This window comes from Mobula hypostoma, chromosome 13, assembly GCF_963921235.1.
Source record: "Mobula hypostoma chromosome 13, sMobHyp1.1, whole genome shotgun sequence".
NCBI lineage: Eukaryota > Metazoa > Chordata > Chondrichthyes > Myliobatiformes > Myliobatidae > Mobula > Mobula hypostoma.
Genome location: NC_086109.1, coordinates 50,239,295 through 50,265,287, shown reverse-complemented (window position 1 = coordinate 50,265,287; position 25,993 = coordinate 50,239,295). Strand labels below are relative to the sequence as shown.

The 25,993-nt window shown below is 45.7% G+C and overlaps 1 protein-coding gene across 2 annotated transcripts in view; it reads right to left on the bottom strand.

Annotated features, from left to right (window-relative positions):
* cacna1sa (calcium channel, voltage-dependent, L type, alpha 1S subunit, a) overlaps nt 1-25,993 on the bottom strand; it is a 469,610-nt gene that overhangs the window by 202,973 nt on the left and 240,644 nt on the right. For both annotated transcript variants that reach the window (XM_063065671.1, XM_063065672.1), the window contains exons 23-27: nt 23,582-23,634; nt 19,796-19,936; nt 15,369-15,570; nt 9,162-9,320; nt 4,465-4,575 (exon numbers count right to left, since the gene is read on the bottom strand). In XM_063065671.1, coding sequence (XP_062921741.1) covers nt 4,465-4,575; nt 9,162-9,320; nt 15,369-15,570; nt 19,796-19,936; nt 23,582-23,634 — 666 coding nt within the window. The remainder of the gene's footprint in view (nt 1-4,464; nt 4,576-9,161; nt 9,321-15,368; nt 15,571-19,795; nt 19,937-23,581; nt 23,635-25,993) is intronic.

Sequence of the window (25,993 nt, the reverse complement as noted above, 5' to 3'; positions counted from 1 at the left end):
TTTGCACCTGTACTCACTGGAATTTAGAAGAATGTGTGGGGATTTCATTGTAACTTACTGAATGTTGAAAGGACTAGATAGGGTGGATGTGTAGTGAATGTTTCCTATAGTGAGGGTATCCAGAACTAGAGAACACAGCCTCAAAATTGAGGGGCAACCCTTTAGAACAGAGGTAAGGAGGAATGTTTTCACCAGAGAGTAGTGAATCTGCTCTGCTACAGACTGGTGGAGGCCAGATCCCTGGGTATATTTAAGGCGGAAGTTGATTGTTTCCTGATCAGTCAGGGAATCAAAGGATATGGCGAGAAGGCAGGTGTATGGGGTTGAGTGGGATCCAGGATCAGCCATGATGGATTGGGGGAGCAGATTCAATGGGCTGAATGGCCTGATTCTGCTCCTATGTCTTATGGTCTAACCCTGTGAGAGAGAGAGAGAGGGGGGGGGGAGTCTGAGAGAGAGAGATGGATGTCTGTGAGAGGGAGAGGGGTCCGTGAGACAGAGAGTGAGTGAGGGGCCTGTGTGAGAGAGAGAGAGAGATACTGAGAGGCCCATATGAGAGAGAGAGAGAGAGAGAGAGAGAGAGAGAGAGAGAGAGGGGGGGGAGGGAGGGAGGGAGGGAGAGGAGAGAGGGGAGACAGGGGGAGAGAGGGGGAGAGAGGGGGAGAGGGGGGAGAGGGGGGAGAGGGGGGAGGGGGGAGAGGGGGGAGAGGGGGAGAGGGGGGAGAGGGAGAGAGGGAGAGAGGGAGAGAGGGAGAGAGGGGGAGGGGGAGAGGGAGAGAGGGAGAGAGGGAGAGAGGGAGAGAGGGGGAGGGGGAGAGAGGGGGAGGGGGAGAGAGGGGGAGAGGGAGAGAGGGAGAGAGGGAAAGAGGGAGAGAGGGAGAGAGGGAGAGAGGGAGAGAGGGAGAGAGGGAGAGAGGGAGAGAGGGGGAGAGGGGGAGAGGGGGAGAGGGGGAGAGGGGGAGAGGGGGGAGAGAGGAGGAGAGGGGGAGAGAGAGAGTGAGTGGGGCCAACGAGAGGGAGAGGAGAGAAGGGAGAGAGGGGGAGAGAGGAAGAGTGGGGGAGAGAGGGGGAAGGAGGGAGAGAGAGAGAGAGAGAATGTGTGTGTGAGTGAGGGGTCCGTGTGAGGGGCAAGAGAGAGAGAGAAAAGAGAGAGGGAGAGAGCGGGGAGAGAGGGGGAGGGGGAGGGGGGAGAGAGGGGGAGGGGGGAGGGGGGAGAGAGGGGGAGGGGGGAGGGGGGAGAGAGGAGGAGAGGGAGAGGGGGAGAGAGGAGGAGAGGGAGAGAGGGGGGAGAGAGGAGGAGAGGGAGGGGGAGAGGGGGGAGAGAGAGAGAGTGAGAGGGGCCAGCGTGAGAGAGAGAGAGAGAGGGGGAGAGGGAGAGGAGAGAGGGGATAGAGGGGGAGGGGGAAGAGGGGGAGAAGGGGAGAGGGGGAGGGGGAGAAGGGGAGAGGAGAGGGGGAGAGGAGAGGGGGAGAGGAGAGGGGAGAGGAGAGGGGAGAGGAGAGGGGAGAGGAGAGGGGAGAGGGGAGGGGGAGAGGGGAGGGGGAGAGGAGAGGGGGAGAGGAGAGGGGGAGAGGAGAGGGGGAGAGGAGAGGGGGAGAGGAGAGGGGGAGAGGGGAGGGGAGAGGGGGAGAGAGAGAAAGGGAGAGAGGGAGAGAGACGGAGGGAGAGAGAGAGAGAGAGAGAGACAGAGACAGACAGGGTTGTGAGAGAGAGACAGAAAGAGTAGCCAGGCAGAAGGTGGAGTGTGGAGGAGGAGAAAGAGGAGTGCAGTTGTCAGTGGTCCCACACTGGACTGTGGCTGTCAGTCGCTGGCCCATCTGTGTCAGTTCTGGAAGACTTCCACCCGCATGTAATGCTCTTGATCTGAGCACAGGAATCAGGCTTGGAGCCTTGCTCCGTTGAAATACGCTGAGACACCATTTCCCTCAGGGTCAGGATTAATAAAGCCATAAAACCAAGGTACAAAATGAGGCCATTCTACCTATGGAGCCTGCTCCACCATTGCATCGTATCCGATTTATTATCCATCAGGCTCGGACTGCCAATTTACAAGTGACTAATAAATCTAATCCAATCTCAGACGATAAAACATAGGAGCAGAATTAGGCCATTCGGCCCATCCAGTTTGCTCCGCTATTTCATCATGGCTGATTTATTTTCCTTCTCAACCTCGTGTTCTTCTCTCCGTAACCTTTGACACCCTGACTAACCAAGGACCTATCAACCTCTGCTTTAAATATACTCAATAATTTAGCTTCCACAGCCGTCTGTGGCAATGAATTCCACAGATTCACCACCTTCTGGCTGAAGATATTCCTCACCTCTATTCCAAATGGACATCCTTAGACTGTGAGGCTGTGCCCTCTGTTCCTAGACTCTCCCACTATAGGAAACATCCTCCCTATGTTCACTCTGTCTAGACCCTTCAATATTTGATAGGCTTCAACGAAATCCCCGTCATTCTTTTAAACTCCAGCGAGAATCGGCCAAGAGCCATCAACCATTCATCTTATGTTAACCTTTTCATTCGTGGAATAGTCAAGGTGCCTCTGTTACTTTTGTGTCAGCTCACTGTCCACTCAGTGGATGAATGGTACCTCAGGACAATCCTGTCAGTACATCCTCTGCAAACTGCAGGCAACGAACACCATCCCAATCCACTCCCCAGTGTTCAATGTTAATTCTGCTTCCCCACCAACCTCACAGAGACAAGCACGTGGTCTTTGCTGTGTGTGGGCACACTACCTGAAGAAGTCTCATTAACAGCTGCTGCGGTGTCACTTATGGAGATCTCACTGAACATAGTGGTTAGTGCAACGCACCAGCAATCAGGGTTCGATTCCTGCCACTATATGTAAGGAGTTAGTACATTCTCCCCATGACCCTTTGTGTTTCCTCCGGGTGCTCCAGTTTCTTCCCATATCCCAGAGACAGACAGGTTGGTAAGTTAATTGGTCATACGAGTGTATTTGGACGGTGCCAGCTCATTGGGTCAGAAGGGCCTCTTACCATGCTATATTGCTAATTAAAAATAGGGGATTTAAAAATGCATTTCTGAATGTTTCCCTAGAAAATCAGTACCTTCTGAATGACAGAATGAGGCCTTGTAATGGTTAGCATAATGCTTTACAGTATCAGACGTAAAATTAGAGTTCAACTCCCACTGCTGTCTGTAGGAGTCTACGTTCATCAGTGTTCCAGTTTCCTCTGGAGACATACGGAGGGTTAGTGAGTTCTGAGCATGATATCCTGGCATCAGAAGCATGGTGACACTTGCAGACTGCACCCAGAGCATCCTTATTGATGCAAATGATGCATTTCACTGCATATTTGAATGTGACAAATAAAGCTAATCTTATTCTTTAATCTATTGACATAGTCCAGAGTCCAAATCTCTTCCAATGTCCTTCACAATCCCATGCAGCAACTCCCAGCTAACTTGTTGTTAACAGAAGAGTTATTGGCCCCCAGAATCTTACAGAATGCACTTTTACTATTCCTTTCCCCTGTACTTTAAAATAAACTAAGTAACTGTACATTAGGGTGAGCAGACTACAACTGCTCTGCACGTGACCACAGGAACCTGCAGAGAGCTGTGTCCACAGCTCAGCACATCACAGGAACCAGCCTCCCCTCCATGGACTCTGTCTACACTTCTTGCTGCCTCTGTAAAGCGGCCAGCATAAGACGCCACACAGACAGGATATATTCTCTTCTCCCCCTCTCCAAAAGGGCAGAATGTACAAAAGCCCGAAAGCATGTGCTAGCAGGCTCAAGGACAGTTTCTGTTGCCAGACTCAAGTGGACCTCCTGTTTGGTAAGATGGGCTCTCCGCTTCGCAATCAACCTCATTATGATCTTGCACTTTATCGTTTACCTGCACAGTCCTTTTTCAGTGGTTTTACACTTCATTCGGCATTAGGGCGGTGTGGTTGCACTGCAGTTAGGGAAACGCTTCACAGCACCAGTGATCAGGGTTCAATTCCCACTGTCTTCCCGTGACTGCACTGGTTTCCTCTGGGTGCTCCAGTTTCTCTGCTGCATTGGCACTAGAGGGCTGCCCCTACCACATCCTCTAACTGTGCTGGTCCTTGACTCAAATGGCATATTTCACTGTATGCTTTGATGCACATGTAACAAATAAAGCTAATCTTCAATTGCTATTATTTTACCTTATTCTACCTCAACTGATCTGTATAAAAACATGCAAAGCAAGCCTTTCACTATACCTTGGGACATGTGACAATGATAAACCAAAAGCTATACCATTCTAATTGCAGACTCCATGGTAATGTCCCATGAGTGAAAAAGGTCGGGGTCTAAGAGTGGGAGGTGCTCAAAGCTCATGTATGCCTGAGCAGTTGTTAGCCAAGTGTGGTCAGACTACCATCAAGCCTGGGATTGGACACTCTCCAAAATGGCTGCCAACACTCATCTGCCCCTTCCCATAGGCCTCGCACACACCTTGGCTTTGAAAGCGCAGAGTTTGAAGACCATCTCCAGTGCAAACAGTCCGGTGAAGACCACATTCAACATGTCAGACAGCTGGTCCATCTCCTCTGACTGCTCGTAATGCTGTGGAGAGAGGGATAGATGATTTAAATGCAGAACAAATACCAAGTCACAGCATCGAGCTCAGCCCCAGCCGCAATGAGAATGGAATTGGTCCCTGGAGCCACCGGTTTCTGACATCGCCATGGGATTACGGTATCCCATGAGCCCATGGGCAGCCACCCACCTGAGGTGACTTGATAGAAGTGTACAAGATGATAGAAGGCATCACCTGGAGATCAAGTGGTCAGAGACTTTTTCTTAGGGCAGAAATGGCAAATACAAGAAGGCATAATTTTAAAGTGATTGGAGGAATATACAGGGGTGATGTCAGAAGTAGTTTTTTTTTTACAGAGAGTGCTGAGTGCAGGGACCGCCCTGCCATGGTGGTGGTAGAGGCAGATACATTAGGAGCATTTAAGAGACTAGCAAAATGGAGGGATATGTGGGAGGGAGGGGTTAAATTGATCTTGGGAGTATGTTTATACAGGTTGGCACAACATGCCCCCCGGGAAAAAAGCCTGTACAGTGCTGAGGACAAAGACCAGCAATCCCTGTCACCAAGGTCAGTGGGCCCCAAGGACGAGGCTGGTCACGCCCAAGGTTGGTGTACAGGCCGATACAGAGCTCCGAGGTCAGTTGCCAGGTCTGAATGTCCGACTCCAGCGATTCCCAAGGACAGAGGGTGGGTCAACAGGCACTGAGATGGAAGACCTGTGACCTGAGGTCGAGGACCGCCCACGATGGGTAGGCACAGAGGACGAGGGCTGGTGATCCCTGGTTACGGGTGAGGTATACAAAAGGTTGGTTTGCTGTCATTGTGTCTGCCTTGTACATTGGCAACGTGTTGCTCTGCTGAACTTTGTAGGCATGCTACGCTGGCGCAAGAAGTATGCGATACTTGTGGGCTGCCCCCACACATCTTCATACTGCGTTAGTTAACACGAGCGACATGTTTCACTTTTTTTGATAGATGTGTGGTAAGTAAAACCATCAGAATCTGAAATGTAAACACGAGGAATTCTGCAGATGCTGGAAATTCAAGCAACACACATCAAAGTTGCTGGTGAACACAGCAGGCCAGGCAGCATCTCTAGGAGGAGGTACAGTCGACGTTTCAGGCCAAGACCCTTCGTCAATCTGAAATGTGTTGTTTGCATTAACAACTGGCACAACCTATGGATGTGCTGAGGGCAGCCCTCAAGTGTTGCCAAACATTCCAGCACAAACATTTCTACAGTGCTCAGCAGAACAACATAAAACAATAGCAGAACAGGTCCCTTAGCTTGCTCCCACCCTATTCGCACACATAGACTGTCTCCAGTCCCAGCACAGGCCGTTTCTGGGCCTCCTGATTCCAATGGACTCACAAACTTGTAGGCCCAGATATTTGATGTATGAAGGCCCATTTACGAAAGCTTTCTTAACAACTCTATCTACCTGTGACACCACTTTCAATGAATCATGGACCCGAATTCCCAGATCCCTTTGTTCTACCACACTACTTAGACTGTGTAAGATCTACTGAAGTGCACCACCTCACACTTGTCTACATTAAATTCTAGCTGCCATTTTTCAGCACAATTTTCCAGCTGGTCCCAATCCCACTGCAAGCTCTGATAGTCTTCCCATCTAATCCTTTTAAAGTATGGTACTCCCAGTCAATATGTGAAAACTAGTATCACCAACTATAACCACCTAATGTTTCTTGCAATAGTCTGTAATCTCTCTACAAATTTGTTCCTCTAAATCCCTTGTGCGGATGGTTGGGTGGTCTGTAATATAGCCCCATTAATATGGCCATGCCTTTCTTATTCCTCAATTTCATCCATAAAGCTTCACTCGATGGGTTCTCCAGTCTGTCCTGGCTGAGTAGTGCTGTGATATTTTCCCTGACTAGTAATATCACCCCTCCTGCTTTAATCCCTTCCATGTCATGTCTAAAACAACAGTAGCCTGGAATATTGAGCTGCCAGTCCTGCCTCTCCTGCAACCCAGTCTCGCTAATGGCTACAATATCATAATTCCATGTGTTGATCCATGCCCTGAGCTCATATGTCTTTGCACTGAAATAAATGCAGGACATTAGATGCACCACGCTCAACCTGGCTCTATCTGAGGTCTTAACAATATCTATCTCCACAAACTCCCCACTCTCTATTCTGGCACTCTGGTTCCCATCCCCCCAAATCTAGTTTAACTGCGCACCCCCCCCGCCCCACCATGCAGCACAAACAAACCTTCCCGCTAGGATATTAGTTCCCATCCAGATCATGCGCAAACCATCTCTTCTGTACAGGTTCCACCTTCCCTGGAAGAGAGCCCATGATCCTAAAGTCTTAAGCTCTCTCTCCTACAACAACTCCTTAGCCACCTCTTAAACTGGATGATCTTCCTGTTGCTGGCCTCACTAGCACATGGCACGGGTAGCAATCCTGAGATCATTAGACCATAACACATAGGAGCAAAATTAGGCCATTCAGACCATCAAGTCTGCTCCGCCATTCCTTCATGGCTGATCCTGAATCCCACTCAACCCCATATAAGAACCATGGAGGTCCTGCCCTTTAACTTAGCACCCAACTCCCTGAACTCATTTTGAAGAACCTTGTCACTCTTCCTGCCTATGTCTTTATTATCTATATAGACCATGACCTCTGACAGCACACAATCTCACGTAAGAATGCTGAGGACTCAATCCAAAATGTCCCGGACCCTGGCATCCGAGAGGCAACATACCATCTGGAAATCTCATTCTCGTCCACACAACTTTCTTTTCATAGTCATAGTCATAGTCATACTTTATTGATCCCAAGGGAAATTGGTTTTCGTTACAGTAGGTTTTCGTTTAGTTAGGAGGTTTTTGTTCTCTAACTAATAAATCTCTTATCACCAGAATGCGCCTCCTCTCCCCACTTCCCTTCTGAGTCAAAGAACCAGGCTCAGTGTCGGGGACCTGACTGCTGTAAATTTTCCTGCCTAGGTCAACAGAAACCAAAATGGTATACGTGCTGTGTTATATCTGCACTGGCTCCTTAACCCCTTTCCCCTTCCTCACTGTCACCTGGTTTCCTGTGGCCTGCACTTTGAGTATAACTACCTCCCTACATATCCAATCTATCATCCTGTCAGCCTCCCAAATGATCTGGAGTTCATCCAGTTCCAGCTCCAACTCCTTAAAGCAGAGTGTTAGAAGTTGCAGCTGGGTGCTCCTCGCAGCTGCAGTCTTCTGCAGATGTTCTTCTGCCATCAGGCAAACATTACAGGAGCATCAAAACTAAAACCACAAGGCTACTAAACAGCTTCCTCCCACAGGCAGTCAGACTGCTAAATAGCTGCTCTACCTGACTCTGCTTTGGACACTTTTAACTTGCACTGGACAATTATAACTTGATTTTAACTAACATGTAGCTGTTGTGTTTTACTATTTATTGTTATGTTTATTATTTAGTGTTGCGTTTGTTATGTTATGATTGCACTACTCCTGGGAAACGCTGTCTCATTCTGCCCTGCAGAGCTGATGTACGGTTAGAATGACAGTAAAGCTTTTTGAATCTTTGAATCAGGGACATTGGAGGTCTCCCGCCTTCCCACATCCCGCAAGGGGAGCATTTCACTCTCCTGCCTGGTATTTCTACTGTTCTAACTCTGCAAATATCACGAAGGGAACATTAAATAAACTGGGGGGAAAAGCTATTTTCAGTTTTTTTTGCCTTCCTTCACTCATCAAGCCTCTCCATGCTGAAACCTTGAAGAGCTGAAGTCTCAAACAACCACTAACAATGGCTGCTCCAACAATATTTAATATCTTATCTAATCTAATCTACTATTCATGGTCTAAATAAAGAGTGCGCCATATATTAGGACATACATTCATCTGCATCACCAAAGACACAAAACTGCAGGAAAGGTGGTGAGACATGAAGAAATATTGGAACCTCAGTTCATCTCTAATGAGAACTCTATAAAAGGCGAGGACCTCCGTTGGTCAGGGTCAACCATGGATGTTGCATCCTTGTTGTCACAGCCAGGGCAGTACGATATGGAGAGCAAGCTTCCCCTCTCCACTCAGCTGACGAATCCAAAGGAACAGCAGAGACTGATAGTTTGGCACCAGCAGCGTTGCAGGAACTCCCAGTCAGTGTTGACCTGAACGTAAGGACTGCCTTAGGGATACCAGATCCAGATTTTACTCCCGAAGCCGTCCCCACGAGTGGGTTTAGCTGCAAGGCAGCGGAAGTTCCAGATCAAAATTTTCTTTCTCCCAGATGAGCTCCCAACCATGGCTGACAAGCTGCACTCTGCATGAAGCAATTGGTTTTAAGGTGCCAGTAACCTGCCTTTGTCCTTTCTCTTGTCAGTAGAAATGGTTCAGCTGTCCTTAGTACCTTAGCCACACGTGAAGGCCAGGAGCTGGACTTGGTTGACAGAAGGTATTTGAGATGTACACCATTGGGCGCAATTAATAGGTAATGGGAGCTTATTACCTCTACACCCATCAACCTCCCTCCTACCCAACTATGACAATATTAAGGAACCTGTCCCAGACACTACACACACAAACACACAACAATTGTATCCCTCCGACCTGTGGGTTCCACCTTACTCACCTGCATCCCGAGGCAAATGGTGTTGAGGAGGATGAGGGCAAACATGAGGTACTCAAAATAGGAGGAGGTCACCACGTACCATACCCTGTACTGGTAAGGGTTCTTGGGAATGTATCTCATCAGGGGCCGGGCCTTTAGGGCATATTGAACACACTGGCGCTGTGGAGAAGAGAGCAGTCTGATTAATGACAAAGTAGGTGTCAGGGGACAGACGAGCAGGTAGAAATTAACATTAAGTACACTCTCAGTCTTCACTTTATTAGATGCAGGAGTGAAACCCAGTGTGGCCTTCTGCTGCTGTAACCCATCTGCTTCAAGGTTCGACAAGTTCGGGGGACAAGGCAAGGCTGCCCATTAAGTCCTTTGTTGTTTAATTTAATATTGGAACCCCTTGCTATTGCTCTTCATGAGGCTAAAAATATCCATGGGGTATTTGTGAATGAGACCTCAATGTGAATGAGAATAAGTTCTCTCTTTATGCTGATGATTTATTGGTTTATATATCTAACCCTGACGAATCCATTCCTGCCCTGCTAAAATTATTTAATGAATTCGGAGGTTTTTCAGGATATAAAATTAATTTTAGTAAAAGTGAATTGTTTCCTTTAAATGATTCTGTTTCTATATATGATAATACTCCTTTTAAAGTTTCAGACTCTTTTAGATATTTAGGTATTATAATTACTAAAAAATATAAGGATCTTTATAAAGCTAATTTTGTTCCCTTAGTAGACTCTATGAAGTATTTATTTAGTAGATGGAGTCTACTCACATTTTCACTTGTTGGTCGTATTCATATAGTTAAAATGATGATTCTACCGAAATTTTTATACTTATTTCAGAATATTCCTGTTTTTTTTGACTAGGAAGCTTTTTGATCAGATTGATTCTATTATTTTATCTTTTATTTGGAATAATAAAAGACCAAGGATTAGTAAATGTCATTTACAAAAATTGAAAAAGCATGGAGGTCTTGCTTTGCCTAATTTTAGAATGTATTATTGGGCTGTTAATCTGCAATATATGTCTTTTTGGCTATACTGGGTTGATAAGAGTGATCGGCCAATTTGGGTAGACCTGGAACTAAAAGTTGTAAAACAGTTTTACTTAACCTCGTTATTGGGGACTCCTTTACCTATGCAATTAGGTAAAGTTGTTAATTTAAACCTATATCCTGTGATTAAGTATTCTTTACAAATTTGGCTCCAGTTGCGCAATTTTTTTAATCTTAAACAAATTTAAACTTTGTAGTTTAATTTACCGAAATTACTTTTTTAAGCTTTCTTTGAGTGATCTAATTTTTCTACTTTGGAAAAATAAAGGTATTAATTTTTTTTTGGATTTATTTAAAGAAGATAGATTGATGTCCTTTGAACAATTAATTGATAAATATTCTCTTTCATACTTACACTTTCTGCAATACCTTCAAGTTAGACATTTTTTACAAAAATATTTAAGTAATTTCCCTTACATATTGGAGGCTGACCTGTTAGATACTATTATGAGTATGAATCCTTTGATTAAGGGTTCTATTGTAAGAATTTATAATTTACTATTACAATGGGATAAGCGTCCTTTGTCTAAGATTAAACAGGATTGGGAAAAGGAACTTAATTTGACTTTTATGACGGAGGATTGGATGCGGATATTGAAGTTGGTTAACTCTTCTTCAATTTGTGCTAGCATTCACTGATTCAATTTAAAATTGTACTTCGTTATCATTTGACAAAGGAGAGACTTTCTAAAATCTTTCCTAATGTTGATTGTGATAGATGTAAAACTGAGATAGCTACACTGACACATATGTTTTGGGCTTGTTCTATATTGGAACAGTTCTGGAAGTCGGTTTTCTCAACAATTTCTAAAGCACTTAAAATTAATTTAGAACCTAATAAATTAACTGTGCTTTTTGGAATAGTTCCTCAAAATATTCATGGTATTTCTGTGTCTGACCAACATGTTATTGCATTTGTTACATTGATAGCTAGGAGGGCCATTTTGTTGAAGTGGAAGGATACATCAGCTCCCACTTTGTCACAATGGTTCTCCCAAGTGATGCTATGTTTTAGTTTGGAGAAAATTAGAAGTCGAACCTTTGAACCTTTATTTTGAGAAAAGATGGGGCTTATTTGCTCGTCATTATCATTTGAGTTAATTGATATAATTTTTCCACGATCTAATTGTAAATTCTTTTAATATATTTTCTTTTCTTGCTGGCGGTTTGATGTTTATTTTTAGAAGCTTTTTGTATGATGCATGGCTCCGGGGTTGTACACCTAATGGGTTCTCTTTTTTTTTCTCACTTTTCTGTTCAGTAGGTTTTTTTTTTGTTATCACAAAATTTTGTTTTCAACCTTTAAGATGATGGTTTTTTTTGAGGCATTGTAAGTGTTGTTACTTCGATGTACTCATGTTATTTTTCCTATATATACAATAAAAAGATTTGAAAAGAAAAAGGTTCGACAACTTGTGTGTTCATAGATGCTCTTCAGCATACCGCTGTTGTAATGCATGTGTATTTAAGTTACTGTCGCCTTCCTGTCAGCTTGAGCCAGTCTGGCTATTCTCCTCCGACCTCTCTCATTAACAAGGTGTTATTGCCCACAGAACTGCCGCTCACTGGATGGATGTATTTTGTTTTCCCCTGTAAACTCTAGAGAGATTTGAGCATGAAAATACTTTTAAAGATACTTTACAGCACAGGGCCTTCTGGCTTTTCGAGATCCTAGGAGATAATACCGTTTCTGAGATAGTCAAACCATCCCATCTGGCACCAACAATTATTCCACAGTCAACATCAAAATTCACCATTCTGATGTTTGTTCAGAACAACTGAACCTCTTGACCATGCCCGTGTGCTTTTATGCATTGAATTGCTACCACAAGATGGGCTGATTACGTATTTGCATCAATGAGCAGGTGTACAGGTGTATCTAATAGAGTGGGCACTGAATGTACATTGCGACCTGACTGTGGCATTTGGTAGCTGACACAGTGAGCATGCGGATGGTGCACCCGTGTACAAGGTAAATGCACGATGAATGTGACCCAGGTTCGGAGTGAGCCTTTGCTGAGTGTTACCCGGTCACTGGTTCTGACTGGGGATTGTGGTGTGTGCATGCTTAGCCCAAACACCATGTTGATGAGGAGGCATATGGAAGTGAGATAGATCAACTGGTTGAGTGGTCAGAACCAAGGAAATGACTGTGGACTTCAGGAAGGGGAAGTTGAGGGAACACACACCAATCCTCATGAGGGATCAGAAGTGGAAAGGGTGAGCAGTTTCAAGTTCCTGGGTGTCAACATCTCTGAGGATCTCATTGTTTGGAGTACTGTACATTCACAACAGGAGCGTTCCTGCACGGGTCTGACAAAGATTTTCGACTGGAAACCCAGTTTCTATAAAAGGGAGGTACCACTTAGCAGAGTGGTCAAGCGGTGGGGGGGGGGCGTGTCTACAGAGCCTGTGTTCTGTTCTGGGTGTCAGATGTGGGATTTCCAGGAGACTCCCAGCCTTCCTGATAGCCACATCTGTGCCAGGTGCATCAAGATGCAGCTCTTAGAGACCAAGTTAAGGAACTGGAGCTGCAGCCCGATGACCTTCGGCTTGTTAAGGAAAGCAAAGCAGTAATAGACAGGAGCCACAGGGAGGTAGTCACCCCAAGGCCACAGAAGACGGATAAATTGGTGAATGTCAGATAGTGGAGAGCTCCCCTGTGGCTGTCTCCCTCAGCAATAAGTACTCCATTTTGAGTATTGTGAGGGGGAGGGGGGACAAACCTGGAGGCAGCAACAGCGGCCGTGCCTCTGGCATTGCCTGGCCCCGTGGCTCAAAAGGGTAGGGAACTGAAGAAGATGGCAGCAGGGATGGGGGATCCTATAGACAGGGGGGCAGACAGACGATTCAATGGATGCAAAAAGGAAACACAGATGTAGTTTGCCTCCCAGGAGCCAGGGCCTGCGAAGATTCCGAATATGTCCACAATATCCTGAAAAGGAAGGGTGAGTAGCCAGAAGTCGTAGTACCAACCACATAGGAAGAAAAAGGGAAGTGGTCCTGTAAAAATATAGGGAGCTAGGAAGGAAACTGACAAGCAGGACCTCAAAGGTAGTAATCTCAGGATTTCTGCCTGCACCACGCGACAGTGAGATAGGAATAGAATGAAGTGGCAGATAAATGCATGGCTGAAGAATTGGAACAGGGGCAGGGGTCAGATTTCTGGATAATTGGGACATCTTCTGAAGCAGGTGGGACCTGTACAAAAGGGATGGGTTGCACTTGAATCTGAGGGGGACCAGTATTCCTGTAGGCAAATTTACTAGAGCTATTGGGAGTGGTTTAAACTAATATGGCAGAGGGAATGGAACCAGGATGATTGAGCTGAGGATGAGCCAGCAGGTTTACAAACAGATGATGGGTGTAACATGAATGCAAGGAAGGATAAAGACAATGATTGGGTACAAATGCAGACAGAGCAAAGAGTTAAATTGGACCACAGAGGCAAGATTCAAAAGGGTGAAGAATGCAGTACTGAAGGTGCTGTATTTAAATGTGTAGCATTCGGACTAAGGTGAATGAACTTGTGGCACAATTAGAGATTGGTCGGTATGATGTTGTGGGCATCAACGAGTCGTGGCTGAAAGAAGGCCATAGTTGGCAGCTTAACATCAAAGGATATACTTTGTACCAAAAGGACAGGCAGAAGGTGGTGTGGCTCTACTGGTAAGAGATGGAATTACATCTTTAGAAAGAGGTGACATTGGGTAAGAGAATGTTGAATTATGTGGGTGCAGTTAAGAAATTTCAAAGGTAAAAAAACCATTATGGAAATCATAATAATCCAAATAGTAGCCAACATGTGGGGTTGAGATTGCAAAGGGAGCTGGAAAAGGCACGTAATAAGGGTAATGACATAATTGTAATGGGGGACTTCAATATGCAAGGAGATTGGGAAAATCAGGTTGGTGCCGGATCACAAGAGAGGGAAATTGTTGAATGCCTATGAGATGGGTTTTCAGATTGAGTGTTGTATAATAACCCAGATCTTATTAGGGAGCTTAACATAAAGGAAACCTTAAGAGGCAGTGATCATAACATGATTGAATTCATACTGCAATTTGAGAGGGAGAAGCATAACTCACATGTATCTGTATCACAATGGAATTAAGGGACTTACAGAGGAATGAGAGAGGAGCTTGCCCATGTGGATTGGAGAAGGATATTGGCAGGGATGACGGCAGAACAGAGATGGCTGAAGTTTCTGGGAATAGTTCACAAGGCACAGGACTGATACGTCCCATGGAGGAAGAAGTTCTCAAATGGCAGGGGCAGGCAACTGTGGCTGACAAAGGAAACTAAAGACTGCATAAAAGCCAAGGAAAGGGCATACAAGGTAGCAGAAGGAGTGGGAAGTTGGATGATTGGGAAGGTTTTAAAATCCAACAAAAGGCAACTAAAAAAGCTATAAGCAGGGAAAAGATGAAATATGAGGGCAGACTAGCCAATAATATAAAGCAGGATACCAAAAGTTCTTGCAGTTATATAAAGAGTAAAAGAGAGGTGAAAATTGATATTGGGCCACTGGAAAATGATGCTGGTGAAGTTGTGATGGGGGACAAAGAAATGGCAATTAAACTTAATGGGTCCTTTGCATCAGTCTTCACTGTGGAAGACACTAGCAGTGTGCCAGAAGTCCGTGAGTGTCAGGGAGCAGGAGTGAGTGCCATTGCTATTACAAAGGCAAAGTGTTAGGCAAACTCAAAGGTCTTAAGATGGATTAAGTCGCTCGGTCCAGAGTCCTGTGAGAGGTTGCTGAAGAGGTAACGGATGCATTGGTCATGATCTTTCAAGAATCACTTGATTCTGACATGGTCCCGAAGGACTGGAAGATTGTAGAAAAAGGTGGTACAGGAGCCTGAAGGTACATACTTAATGATTTAGGAACAGCTTCTTCCCCTCCACTATCAAATTTCTGAAAGGACAATGAACCCATGAACACAACCTCACTATTTTTCCCTCTCTTTTTGCACTACTTATCCAATTTATTTTTTAAAAAAAATATATACTTACTGTAATTTAAAGTTTTATTATTATGTATTCCAATGTACTTCTGTCACAAAATAACACATTTCATGAGAAATGCCAGTGACTCTGATTCTATGTTGGTTTGGCTTGGGCCAGGGACCTTTCCAGTTGTAAAGAATTACCTGGTTTTTGTCCAGCTCACAATTCTTGTACTCTGTCTCCCCCTGTTCCTGGAAGGTAACTATCACGAACCCAACAAAGATGTTCATCATGAAGAAAGCGATCAGAATGATGTAGACAATGAAGAAGATTGAGATACCCACACGGTAGTTGTAGATAGGGCCCATGTCTTCGGTGTGGGAGTCAATTGCCTTATACAGTAACCTGAACGAGAAGAGATCAGGGTTAACTCCCACTCAGCTTTCTGCCTGTGCCCCTCCAATCTTCAAATGTTTCTCCATACACTTACACAGTCCCAGATCACTTTAATGTCAGAGAGCGGGACAGAGCTGACCGAAAACCGTAAGACATTGAGCAGAATTACCTCTCATCCTCCTTCACTCCACGAAGAAAAGTCCCAGCTTGCTTAACCTATTCTCATGAGACATGCTCTCTATTCCAGGCAGCATCCTAGTAAATTTCCTCTGCTCTCTCTCTAAAGCTTCCACATCCTTCCTGTTTCATTTGAGAAAAGTTACTTTGTCATTTGAAGTCAGCGTGTCAGAAGCTAATTCATCCAGCATGAACTGAAGACTTTTCTACCGTTTGCATTTCTCAATATTTGAATCATAATACCATTTGGCCACCAGATATACATAGGAGCAGAATAAGGCCATTCATCCCATTGCAACTTCTCCATCATTCTATCATGGCTGGTTTATTATTCCCTCAATCCCTTTCTCCTCCTACTCCCTGTAACCTTTGACACCCTGACAAATCAAGAACCAATCAATCTGTGATTCAAATATACTCAATGACTTGGCTTCCACAGCTATCAGTGGCAGTGAGTTCCACAGATCCACTACCCTCTGGCTAAAGAAATTCCTCCTTATCTCTCTTCTAAATGGACGTCCCTCTATTCTGAAGTTGTGCCCTCAGGTCCTAGACACCCCACTATAGGAAACATCCCCTCCATATCCACTCTACCTAGGCCTCTCAATATTAACATTCAATATCTAATCTAATCTACTGTTAGGAGGGAAGGCTTGGGTAGGCTCCCAAAAGTGCGAGGTGGGGGGAGGAAGGTGCACCCTGCCACTCTCACCAACAGGACTTAACCATGATGCAGAGGAATTCACTGAGTTCTGGGGTAATAAGTGAGAGGGGTTTCAGAAGGTATTTTGTATAGGGTGAATGTACCCAGTATCCTAAACTGTGGCCCTTATCTCTGTATCCTGAGGACTGTGGAGGCCAAGTCATTGGGGATATTTAAAGCAGAGGTTAATAAATTCCTGATTAGTAAGGGTGTCAAAGCTTACAAGCAGAAAAGACAGGACAATGGGGTTGAGAGGGATAATAAGTCAGTCATGATGCAGTGGTGGAACAATCTCGATGGGCTGAATGGCCTAACACTGCCCCTACATCATATTGTCCTCTGCCCTGTCTCAGCTAAGGAGCCAGCGGAATCCAAGCCATCACTCATCCCGAACCTTCTCCCCTCACCCACCCCGAACGTTCTCCATTCACCCACCCCGAACGTTTTCCCCTCACCCACCCCGAACGTTTTCCCCTCACCCACCCCGAACGTTCTCCCCTCACCCACCCCGAACGTTCTCCATTCACCCACCCCGAACGTTCTCCCCTCACCCACCCCGAATGTTCTCCCTTCACAAACCCCGGGCGTTCTCTCTTCCCTCCTCTCTTATTAGGCAGAAGATGCAAAAGCCAGAAAGCATGTACTGGCTTAAGGACTATATGCACGTATGGTGTGTGTGTACCTAATCTACTCTGTGTGACCGTATGCACTGTGTGTGTGACCGTATGCATGGTGAGTGTGACCATATGTACAGTGAGAAACCATATACACGGAGTGTGTGACCGTATGTACGGTGAGAGACCATATGCACGGTGAGAGTGATCATACGTACGGTGTGAGTGACCGTATGTATGGTGTGAGTGTGACCGTATGTACTGTGCGAATGTGACCGTATGCACGGTGTGAGTGACCATATGCACGGTGAGTGTGACTGCATGTACAACGTGAGTGACCGTATGCACGGTGTGAGTGTGACAGTATGCACGGTGAGTGACCGTACATACGGTGTGAGTGTGTCCGTACGTACAGTGTGAGCGTACGCATGGTGTAAGTGACCTACATTGGTGAGTGTGACCGTACATACAGTGCGAGTGTGACCGTATGTACGGTGTGAGAGACCATATGCACGGTGTGAGTGACCTTATGCATGGTGTGAGTGTGACCGTATGCAGTGTGAGTGACTGTATGCATGGTGTGTGTGACCGTATGCACGGTGAGAGTGACCTATGCACGGTGTGAGTGTGACAGTATGCACAGTGAGAGTGAGCATATGCATGGTATGTACGGTATGTGTGACCATACACAGTGTGACTGTCTATGTGGTGTGAGTGACCGTATGTACAGTGTGTGACTATGTATACAGTGTGACTGTACGTGCTGCATGTGTGACTGTATGTAGTGTGTGACTATTGTGTGCAAGACTGTAGTGTGTGCAACTGTATGTACAGTGTGACTGTTCTGTGTGTGTATGTACTGTGTTTCACACGTCAGCCCCAGAGGAACAATGTTTCGTTTAGCTGCGTACATCTGTTTGGTTAAATGACAATAAACTTGAACTTTCACTGCAACATTTCCCTTCTATTCCTGGAGTTACCTTCCTCTGTGGCTCTCTTGCCCTCAGTGGGATCTCCCCTCCCACCAGGCTTTTGAAATGATTGACGCTTGAGTTCTCTCCCCCCATCCTCACCTCAGTCTGACCTTCCCCTCGGTAACCCATTCCATAACCAAATGCCTTTAGTAATCATCGGGCCTCACTGAGAGAAAATGGGCCTCGGTCTGTCTCTGCCACTTTCTTGTGGGCTCTCTCTCCCTCCCACCCCACCCCTGGTAGTCATGGAGACTGCTCTCTCAATACTGACTGTAGATGAGCCTTTGATACCAGTGAGAGCCTTCAGTTCTGACCCCACACCCTGAATCCAATGCAGCTTCTTTACAGTCCTCGCTGGAGTACAGCACCCTCTCAACGAGACTACAAGAAATACTACAGCACAGTACACGCCCTTCAGCTCCCGATGTTGTGGCGATCCTTAACCCTCTCCAAGATCAATCTCACCCTTCCCTTCCACGTTGCCCTCCATTTCCAGGCTGCCCCAAGCATAATCTTTTCTGATTCAATTTGACACAAATGACACATTTCACTGTATGTACAGGAACAAAAAAAACTAAACTGATTTGTTTTATCTCAATAGTGCTCTGACTATATATACCATGCTTTGTTCAGCTGTATACATGTACTGTATGTAGAACGCACTTTCAGGAATAGTTAGTGCTGCAGGATCTCAGCTGAGAGAGTTGGCCTTCCCTGCCCTTCGTGTTGTACCACCCTACAACCCCCAACAACCTCAATTTAACCTGAACCTAATCAGTGGACAATGTACAATGACAAATTAACCAACCAACCAATACGTCTTTGGACAGTGGGAGAAAACAGGAGCACCTGGAGAAAACCCACACATTCCATGGGGAGAATGTAAAGAGGACACTGGGATTGAAATTAACCTACCTGTCAGTACATCTTTGGACAGTGGGAGGAAACCAGAGCATCTGGAGAAAACCCACACATTCCATGGGGAGGACGTTGGGAATGAACTCCAAATTACAACAGTCCAAGCTGTAGTAGCGTCACACCAACCGTGATGCCCCAGTCTTCCTTATCTTTATCTTACTATCATCCATATGCCTATCTAAGAATCTCTTCAACGTTGTAGCTGTTAGCACGACACTATTACATCTTGGGGCATTGGAGTTCAGAATTCAGTCCCAGTGTCCTCTGTACATCCTCCCCGTGGAATGTGTGGGATTCCGCTGGGTGTTCCAGTTTCCTCCTACAATCCAAAGATGAACCGGTTAGCAGGTTAAAAGGTCATTGTAAACTGTCTCATGATTACACTTGGGATAAATCAGTGGATTGCTTGTAGCGTGGCTTGAAAGGCCAGAAGGGCCTATTCTGTGCTGTAGATCTAAATAACTCAATCAGTAAATAAATGGGAGCCTTCACTCTGCACCCATAGGGCATCACACTACCAATACTCATTGTCTTGTCTCCTGACTGTACTGGGAGCTTTCCCTCTTAGCCCCACAGCAATCACACTACCAATACTGATTGTCTTTTTCACTGGGATCCTTCCCTCTGCAGTCGCGCACACAATACAGTCACACACTGTACATACAGTCACACATGCAGCACATACAGTCACACTGTGTGTACGGTTACACACACCGTACATACGGTCACACTCACACCATGCATACAGCCACACTCATACTCTTGAACACACTGTTGTCTCCTGATTTTACTGGGAACCTTTTCTGGGGACAGATGGTATTCACTGTGAGACACACATTGCTACTTACTGTGGCCACCCCTCGAAGGTGGAGACTGTGAAGAGAGCCAACATGGCAGAGAGGACATTGTCGAAGTTGAAGTCGCTGTTCACCCACATCCGTTCCTGGACTGTAATCTGGCCTGAATCACCGTAGACAATGAAATGTCCTCTGAAAACGGAGGGGGTGTGGTAAGAGAGGAAGGAGAAACAGAGGTGGGGGGCGGTTGTGAAAGCGTGGGGGCCCCAGTGATGTTTGAAAGGGAAAAGAGATGCACAGATGACCCCACAATCAAGGACATCTTCAACAGGCGATGCCTCAAGAAGGCGGCATCTATCATGAAGGATCCTCACCATCCAGGACATGCCCTCTTCTCATTGCTACCAACAGGAAGGAGATACAAGAGCCTGAAGACACACACTGAGTGAGTCAGGAACAGCTCTTCCCCTCTGCCATCAGATTTCTGAATGGACAGTGAGTCCATGAACACTACCTCACTATCTTTGCTCTCTTTTTGAACTACTCAATGGCCACTGTATCATTTCTTAATGCATGCATTACTAAATGATAATAAAAGAGGACTGCGTGTCTTCATAATCTAAAACCTGTACACCTGTTCATTAATACAACTATCTCATTAGCCAATCATGTGACAGCAACTCAATGCATAAAAGCATGTAGACATGGTCAAGAGGTTCAATTGTTCAAACCAAACATTAGAATGGGGAAGAAATGTGATCTAAGTGACCTTGATCATGGAATGATTGTTGATGCCAGACGGGGTGCTTTGAGTTTTTCAGAAAATGCCGATCCCTTGGGATTTTCATGCACAAGAATCCGAGAGTTTATAAAGAATGGTGCAAAAAAAAATCCAGCAAGCAGCTGTTCTATGGATGGAAGTGCCATGTTAATGAAAGATCAGAGGAAAATGGCAAGACTGGTTCACGCTGACAGGAAGACAACAGCAACCCAGATAACCATTAATTACAACAGTGATGTGCAAAGGAGCATCTCTGAATGTACAACATATTGAAGTCTGTGTGTGTGTGTGTGCGTGTGCGTGTAACTTATAGCATTTTTTATGTAATGCAAAATGAGAGAGAGAGCGAGAGCACAGGGGAAAGAGTGGGGGGAGAGGGCGCGGGGCAGGAGAGTGGGGGGAGAGGGGGCGGTGCAGAGGGGACGAGGAGAGAGGAGGCGAGGGAGAGAGGGGGCAAGGAAGAGAGGGAGTGGAGAGCCAGAGCAGGGCAGAGAGAGCGAGCAGGAGATGGAGCGGGGGGGGGGGGGCGCGAGAGAGAGCGCGAGAGAAAGATTGGGGCAGTTTTACATTATATTTGAAGGATGAGACAGGAAAGGCAATATTGAGATACTGAAGGGGACACAGGAATATAAACTTCAGAATGTTTGTACACACAGCAGCATCAGGACTAGGACTGCCCGACTGGGTAACAGCTTCTTCCCTCAGGCTGAGAGACTAATGAATACCCCACCAGCACCCAGTTCTTATCACCAGCACAGTGAGCTGTTGATAGTATTCTTTACTGCACACTAGACGCACATTGAATTATATTTTAGTAAGTTATTTGTGGTAATATTTTATTTTTGGTGCATTGTCTGATATATGTTTTGTGGGTGCACCATGGTCTAGAGGAACATTGTTTCATTTAGTTGAACGGTCAGATGACAATAAACTTGAACTTGAAGGATGAATCACAGGATTCAGGATTTACAAGTGAAGTTCCATATTTCAAAATAAAATTAGGTTGCTCCTTTACAGGACAGTAGTCATGTTCTCCCTGATATGTCTAACCCCAAGCAGCACACTTGTTGACAATACTGCTACCTTGGAAAGGAGATTTGATAACATTGCATAAGGGACATGGACCATGCAGAGAGATTGGAGAAATTGGTGTGTTTGTCTTCGTGACAGGAAGATTAAGAGGAGGTTCAAGAGGGGTGCTCAGGGTTTACATGGAGGGAAGCTCCAGAGTAAACAATCAGTGGGTGCAGAAGCTAGAGATCCAAAGCAACTCAGACACAATACTGGCAGAACTCAGCAGGCTAGACAGCATCTATGGAAAAGAGTAAACAGTTGGCGTTTTGGGCCGAGACCTTCAGGGCTTTTCCACGGATGCTGCCTGGCCTGCTGAGTTCCTCCAGTATTTTGTATGTGTCACTCTGAATATTTAGTAGGCAGTTTCAGGAATATGTTCACCACAGTCTCAAGCCAGGCTGCAAAAGGGGGAAGGTTGGGAGTGGGGTGAGCAACCCCATCCTATAAAAACCCAGAGCTACTGAAACACCAACAGAAGCTCCAAAGGCCTCATCGGGACAACTTGAAGGACTGGCCCAGGACAGAGGACTCTAGCGAGCTACTGTTGGCAGCCTATGAGCCAGCAAGGGTGATGGGCTGAGAAGTTGTAGTACTTTCAGAAACAACTGTCACCAGAGAATTGTCAGAGATTTACAATGGTGAGGATCAAGAACACTAAAGATTCTGCAGATACTGGAAATGCAGAGTAACTCACACAAAATTCTGGAGCAACTCAGCAAGTCGGGCTGTATCGATAGAAATGAATGAACAATTGATGTTTCGGGCCAAGATCCTTCTTCAGGACTGAAAGGAAGGGGGAAGATGCCAGAATAAAGAGATGGGGGAGGGGAAGGACTAGCTAAAAGGTGATCAGTGAAGCTAGGTGGCTGGGAAAGGTATAAGGTTGGAGAGGAAGGAATCTAATAGAAGAGGAGAGTGGACTGTGGGAGAAAGGGAACAAGGAGAGGCACCGGGGTAGACAGTAGGCAGATGAGAAGAGGTAACAGGCCAGATGGGAAATAGAAGAAGAGGGAAAGGGGAGGGAAATCTTCATCAAATTGAGAGGTGAAGATCAAGAGCTGATTCCACAAAGAACTGGCCCCATACCATGCGATAAAGCAGCGGTCCCCAACCACCGGGCTGCGGACTGGTACCGGGCCGCAAAGTATGTGCTACCGGGCTGCGAGGAAGCGATATGAGTCAGCAGCACCTTTCCTCATTCCCTGTCATGCACTGTTGAACTTGAACATAGGGTTGCCAACTGTCCTGTATTTGCTGGGACATCCCGTATATTGGGCTAAATTGGTTTCTCCCATATGGGACTGCCCTTGTCCTGTATTTTCCCCGTTAGTGTAGAGCGTTCCTATGAAACCTTTCGTGCCAAAATGGTGTAAAGTGAAGAAGCAATTACCACTAATTGATATGGGAAAATTTTTGAGCGTTCCCAGACCCAAAAAATAACCTACCAAATCATTCCAAATAACACATAAAACCTAAAGTAACACTAACATATAGTAAAAACAGGAATGATATGATAAATACACAGCCTATATAAAGCAGAAATAATGTACAGACAGTGTAGTCGGGAAGATTAAGTCAAACCGGATTGTGGAAAAAAAATCAGCATGTACGCGCATGCGCACACAGGTGCCCGCGCAAGGCTTCGTGGTCATGGTAGTCTTTCTCGTGGTAAACACTGTCCCGTATTTGACTGCTACTTTTGTCCCTTATTTGGGAGTGAGAAAGTTGGCAACCCTAACTGTAAAAGACATATTGAGGTGAGTTTAACCCTACTTGAACACCACCCCTCCCCCCCACCGGTCCGCAAGAATATTGTCAAAAAAGGTTGGGGACCCCTGTGCTAAAGCATTATACAATGACAGATTTAGTTCCAAGTTTGGTCGCTTTCCTTATTCCCAGGCCTGGACACCCAAACTTCACACTCATAGGATACTCACGGCACCAGAAAGGACGGGTCATGGTCACTACAGGCTCAGACTTACTTGCACTCCTCCGCTGTCATCTTGGAGGGATCAGTACAGGAATAAAATTTTCCCTGCAGGTAAGAAGAGGACAGATGTTAAAACTCATCAGTGAATTGGGAGAACTCTGCCATGCACGGTCACAATCCCTGCTGCCAAAGGAGGAGGCTTAGGCATAGGGCAAGCAACCCCATCCCTTTGAAAATCCAAATGTACGGAAACACCAACAGAAGCTCCGAAGACCTCATCCCTGGGAGAGGAAGGTTCTTTGCCAAGAAGACATATGAAGTTGTGTGGTAAAAATTGGCCCAGGACAGAGGCCCATGCCCCAGAATACGGGGGTGTTGGGCTTAAGGAGAAGTAGTGGTGAATTGAGAGAGACGTCAAAAGTTACCCACGATGTTGTGCCTATTCCAAGATCAATCTAATCATTCCCTCCTACATTGACTTTAAAAGAATAAGAGACCATAAGACATAGGAGCAGAATCAGCCCATTCAGCCCATTGAGTCTGCTCACCAATCATGGCTGATTTACTTTCCCTCTCAGCCCTATTCTCCTGCACTCTCCCTGTGACGTCCTTATTAATCAAGAACCTATCAACCTCTGCTTTAAATATACCCAGAGACTTGGCTTCTACAGAAGTCTGTGGCAATGAATTCCAGAGATTCACCACCCTCTGGAGGATACAGGCCAGTCCAGCAAAGGCAAAGCCCTCACCTTGAGTACGTTTACCTGGAGCGATGCTACAAGATGCAGTCATTATCAAGGACCCCCACAAACTAGACCATTCTCTCTTCTTGCTACTACCATCAGGCAGGAGGTACAGCAGCATGAGGTCCCACATCACCAGGTTCAGGAACTGCTATTACCCAATAACCATCAGGCTCCTGAACCATCGTGGATAACTTCACTCACCTCAAATCTGAACTAATTCTACAAAACAACAGTAATAATTCATCAACAGTTCCTAGCAACATCACTTAGGAGACAAGATATTGGGCAGGCGCTAGAAATCCAGAGCAACATACACAGAATGCTGGAGGAAACTCCTATCCCTAATAAAATGGCCACTGAATATAAGTTCGTGTTCTTAGGCTACTGTAACCTATCCACTTCAACATGTTGTGCATTCAGAGATGCTCTTCTATGCATCACTATTGTACCATACTGTTATCTGAGTTACTACCACGTTCATGTCAGCTCAATCCAGACTGCCATTCTCCTCTAACCTCTCTCATTAACACGGTCTTTTGCCCACAGAACTGCTGCTCACTGGATGTTGTTTGTTTTCTCGTACCATTCTCTGTAAACTCTAAAGAATGTTGTACATGAAAATTCCAGGAGATCAGCAGTTTCTGTGATACTCAAACCACCCCTTCTGGCACCAACAATCATTCCACGGTCAAAGTCACATAGATCACATTTCTTCCCCCAAACTGACGATTGGTCTGAACAACAACTGAACCTCTTGACCATGCCTGCATGCTTTTATGCATTAAATTGTTGTCATATGATTGGCTGATTACCCATTTGCATTCACGTGTGGGTGTACAGGTGTGCCTAATAAAGTGAGCAATCAGTGTAAACAGTCTATATTTTAAGCCAAGACTCTTCTTCAGGACTCCCTAGATACCTGACGAAGGGTCTCGTTCCAATATGTCAACTGTCCATTTCCCTCCTTTGATGTTGCCTGACCTGCTGAGTTCCTCCAAAATTGTGTGTGTGTGCTGCTCAACATCATTTCTCCACTTGGCTGTGAATTCGATGATCCTAATGCAGGATTCTCCAGACACAACGAACACAGGAAAATTGACTGAAACACAAGAGAGTCTGCAGATGCTGGAAATTCGGAGTAACACACCCAGAATGCCGGAGGATCTCAGCAGGTCAGGCAGCATCTATGGAGAAGAATAAGCAGTCAACGTTTCAGGCCGAGACCCCTCATTCTAAAAGGATGAAAGTCCTTTGATGTCTCATGAGATCTGGCATGCTTCAAGAGCAGCTAATCAGAGACCTACAATATTGTATGCAGTTCTGCTTTCACTGTGCTGGCTATGTCTAATTTTTTTTATTACAAGGCATCAAATGGACACAGTAGCATGGCAGCTAGCATAATGCTTCACAGCCCCTGTGACTGGGTTTCAATTCCCGCTCTGCTGCTGTCTGTGAGGAGTTTCTACATTCTCCCTGTGACCACATCAATTTCCTTGAGATGCTCTGGCCTCCTCCCAAAGATACATTCCAAAGATGTATTGGTTAGGGTTACTAGGTTCTTCTCTTCACCAGCCCATCACCTTCCTCCAGTGTCCCTCCTCCTTCCTTTTCTCCCGTGGTCACCTCTCTTTTCCTATCAGATTCCTTCTTCTTAAGCCCTTTACCTTATCACCTCCCAACTTCTCATTTCATCCCTCACCCAGTCTCATGTATCACCT